General features: G+C 58.2%; 1 protein-coding gene across 1 annotated transcript; it reads right to left on the bottom strand.

The window, feature by feature from the left end:
* Positions 1-3805: 3805 nt before the first annotated feature.
* On the bottom strand, positions 3806-8245 carry LOC147730876 (uncharacterized). The gene is made up of 2 exons (XM_086958648.1): positions 7927-8245; positions 3806-4428 (listed from the first exon to the last, which is right to left on the bottom strand). Exons 1-2 carry the CDS (start codon positions 8243-8245, stop codon positions 3806-3808), a joined length of 942 nt encoding a protein of 313 aa, XP_086814774.1.
* Between the last annotated feature and the right edge of the window lie 1396 nt (positions 8246-9641).

Raw genomic sequence — 9641 nt, 5'->3', positions numbered from 1 at the left:
ATATAGCCAGGTTCTGAGCTGGGATGGTGCAGTGAGCTAAATAACGGTGATGGATCAAGCCCTGATCTTTGGACTGGGAAAGAGTGGTCTGCTTAATTCAGACACTCTGCTCATCACCACCCCCCTTTCTGAATCGTTTTTGGCCACTATAGGTGTGGCAGGGTATACTCAGACATGAGTCCCTTGCTCACTCCACCATCAGGATTCAAGCAAGCCGGGCCGACGACGGCTGAAATGCCAGAAACCGGTCCCCGGAAGCTTGTATCCTTTCTGGTGAAGAATTGGCTTGGTAGTTTGGTCTGCCCTGTTCCCATGATGCACTGGGCCAGGGACAGACTAATTTGCATATAGCCAGGTTCTGAGCTGGGATGGTGCAGTGAGCTAAATAACGGTGATGGATCAAGCCCTGATCTTTGGACTGGGAAAGAGTGGTCTGCTTAATTCAGACACTCTGTTCATCACCACCCCCCTTTCTGAATCGTTTTTGGCCACTATAGGTGTGGCAGGGTATACTCAGACATGAGTCCCTTGCTCACTGCACCATCAGGAGTCAGGCAAGCCGGGCCGACGACGGCTGAAATGCCAGAAACCGGTCCCCGGAAGCTTGTCTCCTTTCTGGTGAAGAATTGGCTTGGTAGTTTGGTCTGCCCTGTTCCCATGATGCACTGGGCCAGGGACAGACTAATTTGCATATAGCCAGGTTCTGAGCTGGGATGGTGCAGTGAGCTAAATAACGGTGATGGATCAAGCCCTGATCTTTGGATTGGGTAAGAGTGGTCTGCTTAATTCAGACACTCTGTTCATCACCACCCCCCTTTCTGAATCGTTATTGGCCACTATAGGTGTGGCAGGGTATACTCAGACATGAGTCCCTTGCTCACTGCACCATCAGGATTCAAGCAAGCCGGGCCGACGACGGCTGAAATGCCAGAAACCGGTCCCCGGAAGCTTGTCTCCTTTCTGGTGAAGAATTGGCTTGGTAGTTTGGTCTGCCCTGTTCCCATCAGGCACTGGGCCAGGGACAGACTAATTTGCATATAGCCAGGTTCTGAGCTGGGATGGTGCAGTGAGCTAAATAACGGTGATGGATCAAGCCCTGTTCTTTGGACTGGGTAAGAGTGGTCTGCTTAATTCAGACACTCTGTTCATCACCACCTCCCTTTCTGAATCGTTTTTGGCCACTATAGGTGTGGCAGAGTATACTCAAACATGAGTCCCTTGCTCACTGCACCATCAGGATTCAAGCAAGCCGGGCCGACGACGGCTGAAATGCCAGAAACCGATCCCCGGAAGCTTGTCTCCTTTCTGGTGAAGAATTGGCTTGGTAGTTTGGTCTGCCCTGTTCCCATGATGCACTGGGCCAGGGACAGACTAATTTGCATATAGCCAGGTTCTGAGCTGGGATGGTGCAGTGAGCTAAATAACGGTGATGGATCAAGCCCTGATCTTTGGACTGGGAAAGAGTGGTCTGCTTAATTCAGACACTCTGTTCATCACCACCCCCCTTTCTGAATCGTTTTTGGCCACTATAGGTGTGGCAGGGTATACTCAGACATGAGTCCCTTGCTCACTGCACCATCAGGATTCAAGCAAGCCGGGCCGACGACGGCTGAAATGCCAGAAACCGGTCCCCGGAAGCTTGTCTCCTTTCTGGTGAAGAATTGGCTTGGTAGTTTGGTCTGCCCTGTTCCCATGATGCACTGGGCCAGGGACAGACTAATTTGCATATAGCCAGGTTCTGAGCTGGGATGGTGCAGTGAGCTAAATAACGGTGATGGATCAAGCCCTGATCTTTGGACTGGGCAAGAGTGGGCTGCCTAATTCTGACACTCTGTTCATCACCACCCCCCTTTCTGAATCATTTTTAACAATGGCGGCTATGCACGCCTTTTTTTTCAAAATGTGTGGCTCGACCGACTTTCACCTCTGCTGAAACTTGTTGTTTTATAACAAAAATGATTTTTTGGGGTGTAGTACGGCAAGAATTACCAATAGTTGCTGCACGCCTTTCTTTTCTTCGGACTAAGAAGGCAATGGCGTCCGAAAACCTTTCTTTTCAAAATGCTTGCTTTCCTATCTGTTCTCTTTTCTTTTGTCCAGATCTTTTGTAAAGCGCTGATTCTCTCACTGGTCATTTTCGTGCTATATAAAACTCTATAAATAAATAAAATGATCGGCTCACCCAACTTGCACCTCTAATGAAACTTGTTGATTTATTTTAAAAAATCTTTTTTTGGGTTTTGCGGCATAGCATGCTTTAACAATAGTGGTTGCGCCTTGCTTTGTTTTCATTTTGCATAGGCCGAGGGCGGGGCCAGTCCCTCGCCACAGCTTGGGGAGTCCTTAAAATGCACTGAGGAAGCCGCTCCCCACTCTCCTCCAGGGCAGCAGAAGCTGCCTCAAAGCACCGCAGCTACTCAGCACTGTGTGACCAGGCACACTTCACCCGCCATACCCCCAGCTCCGGTTCCGTCATCCTGGGAGCCACAAACTGTTCAAGTTTTCAAGTTCATTTGCAGGCGGAATTTGCTTGGGGCAACCAAGCCTGCATACTGGCTGGTACTGACAGTTTCATTAAAGGGTAGCCATATTTACTTTTTATTTAGCAAATATGTTTACACAACACACAAACACAGCACTGCAGCGTAGACAGTTAAGTGGTTCCTTTACGCGACAGGACAATACTTCACAAACACACGCCGCGCCGCCTGTATTGGGGCACACCAGTAGGTGAGGGGGGGAAGCACTGACACAGACAACCAAAAGTGTGTGAAAAAGGATGCTTTATTGGAATCAGGTGCACCTACAACAAAGTCCCACCTGGCCTGTGCCGAACAAAACTACTGCTCACTAAATAACAACTGCCTGACAGCCCCCCCACCCCCACCCCTAAATTTAACCCCAACATTGCAACTGTAATACAACATCCGCTCAGCAACCTGCCCCTCTACTGAATGCCCCAATGACCTCCATGACCCCACCCCCGCTACCATACAGTCCCAAGCCTCCAGCAAAACCACCCTATCTCCTTAGGACAGCGCCCCAGAAAACGCACCTGTTCCAGCGACAACACAACTGTAACCCTAACCAGTGCACCATCAACCAACAAAACCCCTCATGACCATGACCAAAACCCCCCACCACCCCAGAAAAACCCAAGGGACCAAAATCTTTTATATAGGGAGGGAGGGAGGGCCACAAAAATTCCAATGACCTGGCTGCTGTGTCACCGCACCACAAACAGTGTGCGTTGACACAAAATGGCCGGTTAAGTATTCACCCAGCCCAAAAGGAGCCCAAACCGCCCAACCAGCCCAACCAGCCCAAAATCGCCAGCTATGGCGAGCCCCTGGTGACATACTTCCTCCCCCCCTCCCCTGGTGCCCCAAACTTCCCCGGGGGGGCGAGCCTCCCGCTGGTCGGCCGCCCCCCCAAATCCCCATTGGGGCACACCAGTAGGTGAGGGGGGGAAGCACTGACACAGACAACCAAAAGTGTGTGAAAAAGGCCGCTTTATTGGAATCAGGTGCACCTACAACAAAGTCCCACCTGGCCTGTGCCGAACAAAACTACAGCTCACTAAATAACAACTGCCTGACAGCCCCCTCCACCCCCACCCCTAAATTTAACCCCAACATTGCAACTGTAATACAACATCCGCTCAGCAACCTGCCCCTCTACTGAATGCCCCAATGACCTCCATGACCTCACCCCCGCTACCATACAGTCCCAGGCCTCCAGCAAAACCACCCTATCTCCTTAGGACAGCGCCACTCGAAAGTCGCTTACGACTTTCGACCCCCCCCTAGGACTCCTGCCTCCTGGGATACCTGAGCACCCCCAAAGCCCCATCCAAAGCCTCCTTCAGCTGGACTATATACAGCTCCATGCCATACCTGGACAGGTGAACCCCATCCTCCCAGAAAAAATAGATTGCACCATAGCGCAACTCCGGGTGCTCCATACTCCCCACCCCCTCCCTGGCACAGAATTCACGCATCTCCCAATTGATCTTCCTCCGTGCCCTGTCTATGGCTCCTGGGCGCTCAGCCCCCCTCCACACCCGCCTGGGAATAAACTCAGACCAGATAATATGGCAACCCGCCCATTGCTTCTTGATTTCCCTCAGGTCCCGCTTCATTTGTTTGAGTAGCGCCAACCCCTTGCACTGCACCAAATCATTCTCGCCCAGGTGAATCACTACCATATCCGGGCACACCCCCCCTCTCACCACTGTGTTCAACAAGGGCAATAACTCATGCCAACGCCTACCCCCTTTTCCCCTCCAATGACACCTGTACAACCCCGCATCCAATCCCAAATTGAGTGTCCGATGTCTGTCCCACTCCGCCTGTTCTGCCCTCTTGACGAATGAATGTCCCACAATATATACATTCAGAACAGCCACCTCCGGCCCCGCCACAGCACCTGCAAAGACACACATATCAAAATCGGGAATCACTGTGACGACAACCCTTCCGCCTCCCTCAACCGCACATACGACCTGTAACAATCTGACTTCCACCGACCCAGCCTCTGTATCTCTTCCTTACCCCAACCCCTCCGTGCCGCCTCCGTTGCCGCCCTGATCCGAAAGGAATGCGTCCCGAAAGCCAGGGGATCCTCACCGATGTACCGCAGGGCGCGCCGCAGGACCCACAACGCCTGAGACGCCGTCACTCCGTCCCCCCCACCCCAACCAAAAACCTCCCCCTCCTTCTCGCCACCGTCTGCCATCAACTTGCTGCCCCACGCCGCCGGGCACACCCCCTCCCGGCCGCCCGGTCCCAGTACCACCCAAGTTCCAACCCCCCGCTGGTCCGTCTTCGAGCGTCGCAAACGCACTGCCACCTCCTGAGCTCGCACCTCCACATCCCCCCACAACACCCCCCGCCTCCCTTTCGCACCCAGCAACTCCGACACTCGGAACGCCCCAAAGAAAAGCCATGATATCAAGGTAGAGAAACGCACCGCCTCAACTCCATCCCTGCACACCTCCGGGAGCGCCCCAATCACTCCTTCCAGCAAGTCCACCGTGATGGGACGGCGCAGCCGCACCTTCGCACCCCTTTCCCTCGCCCACCCCTCCAGCAGCTGGGTCCCCAACTCCCCCGTAGACGGAGGGTAACCCCACCACAGTTTCCCCATGAACCCCACCGCCGACAACTTGCCCGCAATCGACACCCGTGACAAACCTCTATCCATGAGCGCCAGCATGAATCTTACCACCTGTTCCTCGCGCCGCCACCAGTCCCCGTGCCGCACCGCACCTGACTGCAGGAATTCCTCCCATGCTAGCTCGTACACCTTCCACGTGGACACAGCCACCGACGTCTTCACCAACTGAAAGACCCGGCCTCGCCCACCAACCACAGCTCCTCCGGCACCGGTGTCCTGACTTCCTCTGCCGCCGTGGCTAGCCCATGGAACCTCTCCCAATGTGAATGAGACAAGGCATCAGCAATGTCATTGTCCACTCCCGGAACGTGGCACGCCTGAAACAGTATGTCATTCTCCAAGCAGCGCAAGACAAACACCCTCATCAATTTCAGCACCTGCGGATCCCGAGCCGACTGCCTGTTCACCACCTGCACGATGGCCATGCTGTCCACTCGAAACAGCACCCGCTTGTGCGCCAACGCCCCTGCCCACACCGTGACCGCTACCACCAATGGGAACAACTCCAAGAACGCAATGCTCCTCCCGCCCGCCTGCCAATGCTCGGGCCACTGTTCCGCACACCATTTCCCCTCCCAGTACAGCCCGAATCCTTCGACACCCGCCGCATCCGAGTACATGGTGACGTCCCACTCCCAGTCCTCGGCCGGCGCCATGGGTACACCATTGAACCGCTCCAAGAACGCCCGCCACATGCGCAGATCCTCCTACATACCCGCCCAAAGGCGCACATGGTGATGAGGCAACGGCAAACCTGACAACGCCAAACCCAAACGCCGGCAAAACGTTCGGCCCGCCCGCACCACGCGGCACGCAAAATTCAAATGCCCCAACAACACCTGCTCCTCCCGCACTGTCACCTTCCTCTTTGCCAACATGCCATCCACCAAAGCCAACATTGCCAACCTCTTGTCCTCCGGTAGGCGCACTTCCATGGCGACCGAGTCGAGCTCGATACCGAGAAAGGACAACACCGTACTGGGACCGCACGTCTTCTCCGGCACCAGGGGAACCCCAAATTCCCCCATCAACCCAGCCAAACTATCCAGCAGCCGCTGACAATCCTCCGCACCGGGCCGCCCCACCAGGAAAAAGTCATCCAGATAGTGCGTCACTGACTCCGAGCCTGTGCGCCTGGAAAAAACCCACTGTATGAATGAGCTGAAACGCTCAAACAGTGCGCATGAAATGGAACACCCCATCAGCAGCGCCTTATCCACAAAGAGAGACCTTGGAACTGGATCCCCAGCAACTGGTGATCCGCCGGGTGCACCGGAAGTAGTCGGAAGGCCGACTTGACATCGCATTTCGCCATCAGCGCGCCCCGTCCCGCCATCGCAACAAGCCGCCGCGCCACGTCCACCGACGAGTAAGTCACCAACGCCAACTCCGCCGAAATGTAGGCATTAACCGACTCCCCTTCTGGCCAGGACAAGTGCTGAATCAGTCGGAACTGCCCCTCCTCCTTCTTGGGCACCACCCCGATGGGAGAAATGATCAAGCCGGCATCGGCGGCGCCAAAAAGGGGCCCGCCATCCGACCCTCTCTGACCTCTTTGAACAGTTTCTCTCTCACCATGCCCTTGTGTGCGTTCACTGATTTCAGATTGTCCGCCCAGCGAGCAATCTGAGGGCCCTCGTACCCCAGCCGAAAACCCTCCCGGAAACCCCGACGCAGCACCACAGCATCCTCCGCCCGCGGATACGCCGCCAACCAGGGCTCCATCTGCTCGATCCTAACCGGCGTACGAGCCTTTGCCCATAGCCCCAGCTCCCCCCCCTCTGCCTCCTCCCCTCCCCCACCCTGGCCCTCTCTGGCAGGAGCACCTCCCTGTGCGGGCAGCTGCCCCGGTGGGCCCCCGGTCCCCCAACAACGCAGCACCGGATGGTTCCGTCCGCACGACGAGCTCTCGTGCCGGAACCGGCATGCCGCCCGCCCGCAGGCTCCCTATTAAAGTCCCAGCAGGCCCCAACTGCGGCTTGGCTGCCAGAGGCTCCCTGTCCCACCCCCCCACGGGTGGGGCGTGCCGCAAAGGGGGGGGACGCCAGCGGCAAACCGCTTGCCGTGTAGATGGTGCGGCCAAACTTGGCCCCTCCCATCGTCTGCTGGTACAGGTCCGAATCCAGCTCCCCCATTGCGCTTCCGGGTCCCCCGTCATGCGCGCCCGGAATTCCTCGTCTTAGTGAGACCACGCATACCCGCCGTAAGTCACCTGCGCCCTCCACACAACATCCATGTATTTAAACAGCGCGACGCACCAGTCCGGGAACTTCTCGCAATACACGCTCGCGTATATGAGGAACGCTGCTGACCAGTTGTCCAGCGTCAGGGGCACCTTTGGGCGCCTCGCTAACTCCTGCTCCTCTTCCTTTGACCCCTCCTTAGACGTCAACTCCCTGTGCAGCAGCTTCAAGATATCAATGTATTCCCCCTTCCAAATCTTTTCCTTCATCGCCGCCAAAAGGTGGGCACCCAGCGGCTTGGTCAGCCCCATGTACGGCAACTTCCGCACCGGAACCACACAACTCTCTTTTCCTCCCCCCGCCGCCTCCTTTTCACCAGCCTCCGCTGCCCCTGCCGCCCGCTCTTGACCCCTCCCCGCCCGGCACCGCGCCGTCCGTGCCAACTCCCGCGTCCTGCACGTACCATCCCCGCACCAGCCGCCACCCATCCTCCCCATCGCCCCCGACCCCACTGAAACCTGCACACAACGCCTCTTGCCACTCCCCGCACCTTCACCTGTCTTACCTGGCGTCAAGGTCGGCGTCCTTGCTGGATCCCGCCGCCTAACCAGTTGAGCTGAGGGGGCCGTCCCTCTGGGCGCTTCCTGCCTTGCTGGCACCTGCAATACACTTCCAACAATGTTACCAGCCCCCCCGTCCTCCCGAATCTCTCCTTCCTCCTCCGACTCACCATCAGCCGGCTCCACACCACCCCGGTCCCCCACTTGGGGTTCCAGCCGGCTCAGACCCGCTCTCTCACGACACACCCGCATCAGATCCATCAAGTCCACACTCGCCCTCCCATCCACCGCACTCGCAGGCAAATCGGAGAAATTTGTATCCATCCTCACTCCCCTACACCCGGCGGCCGTAATGACCCTTCGGGGAGGTGCCGGCGGAGACGCATCCCGCCTCCACTCACAAATTTCCTGATTTAGGTCCCTCGCTGGAGCTCGGCCGCCCAGACCAAATAGAGGCGGCCCATCCACTCGGTGGGTGGGAGCCGCATGCTGCTCCCCCTAGCGCCTTGCCAACAGCTCCTGCCAAGGAAAAAAGGAGGAGTCCAGCATGCCAGGGTAAAAACAGCCCCCTTCGCCCCCCCACGCGCTGCCCCCTCCCCCACTCACCCACCCCAGAGCCGCTCCCCTCCCCCAACCCACCGAATGACCTCCGCGACGGGATCCCCTCGCCACCCAGGTCCCAACCCCCTTCCTCTGCCCATCCCCCAGGACCGCCCCACCCCCCGAAACCCCAACTCGGCCCCACCCCCCCTCCTCACGCTGCACCCCTGGCCCCCCCCTGGCGGCGCCCCCGCTCCCTTCCCGCTCCCCATAACTCACCCCATGCCTGCCAGTCCCCCTCACCCCCCTCCTGCCCTCTGGCTCGCCCCCACTGCCCCCACCGACCCACCCGACCATCCCCGACTCACCCCTCCCGTCCGCCGCACTGCCACCTCCGCGCTCGCCCCCCAGCGTCTCCAGTCCGCTGCGCTCCCCCCCGGCCCCTCCCCTCCCTCCTCCCCCGCTGCCCCAGCGACGCCAACCCCCACTGCCCCCCCACACCCTCCTCCTCCGCCGAGGACGAACTCCAGTCTAGCTCCGTGTCCTCCCCCCCTTCTCCCCCGCCCGCCTCCTCTTCCCCCTTCAAATCGGTCTCCTCAATGAGCAGTGGCGAAACCGCCCCCCCTGGCCACCAGCCCCCTTTGCCCCCCCCCACCTCCCCCTCCTCCACAAACACCAGGGGCCGCTTCCTCCCTCTCTGCCCGGCCTTCTTGGTGCCTCCCTTCGCCTTGCGCGGCGCTGCCTCTTTCTTCCGGCCTCCTCCCCTCGCTCCCCCGCCCCCCCTCCCACCCCGCTGAGTCGATCGCGACCGAGGCTGGTCGCACGCCTCCACAGCTGCCGCGGCGCTGTTGGCAGCGCGCTGCGGCGGCCTTACCTTGAGGTCGGGCCGCACGATGTCCATGCGGCCCGCCTCGCTCAAGAGCCTCAGAGCCTCCGTCACCCGCGGGTCCGTGTACGCCGCCATCCCGTCCTGCGATGTCACCGCCTGCCTCTCACAGCGCACTCTCACACTTGTAGCCCGCCCACTCCACAATCCCAGCAACGATATGCGAACAGCGCACCACCTTAAACCGCCAACACAAAGCACCGTTATAACCGTTATAACACAGTAATAACCCACAAAAATTCCTATGACCTGGCTGCTGTGTCACCGCACCACAAACAGTGTGCGGTGACACAA

The sequence above is a fragment of the Lissotriton vulgaris genome, chromosome 2_1, assembly GCF_964263255.1.
Source record: "Lissotriton vulgaris chromosome 2_1, aLisVul1.2, whole genome shotgun sequence".
NCBI lineage: Eukaryota > Metazoa > Chordata > Amphibia > Caudata > Salamandridae > Lissotriton > Lissotriton vulgaris.
Note: the sequence above shows the minus strand (reverse complement) of the source record. Positions and strands in the feature narration are given on the sequence as shown.

Excerpts from the sequence above, each read along its gene's own strand:
- LOC147730876 (XM_086958648.1), bottom strand. The coding sequence starts at position 8,245 with ATGGATACAAATTTCTCCGATTTGCCTGCGAGTGCGGTGGATGGGAGG. Across the intron at positions 4,429-7,926 it reads GACGCCGACCTTGACGCCAG|GTGCTGTGGCGGGGCCGGAG; the intron begins GTAAGACAGGTG and ends GTGTCTTTGCAG.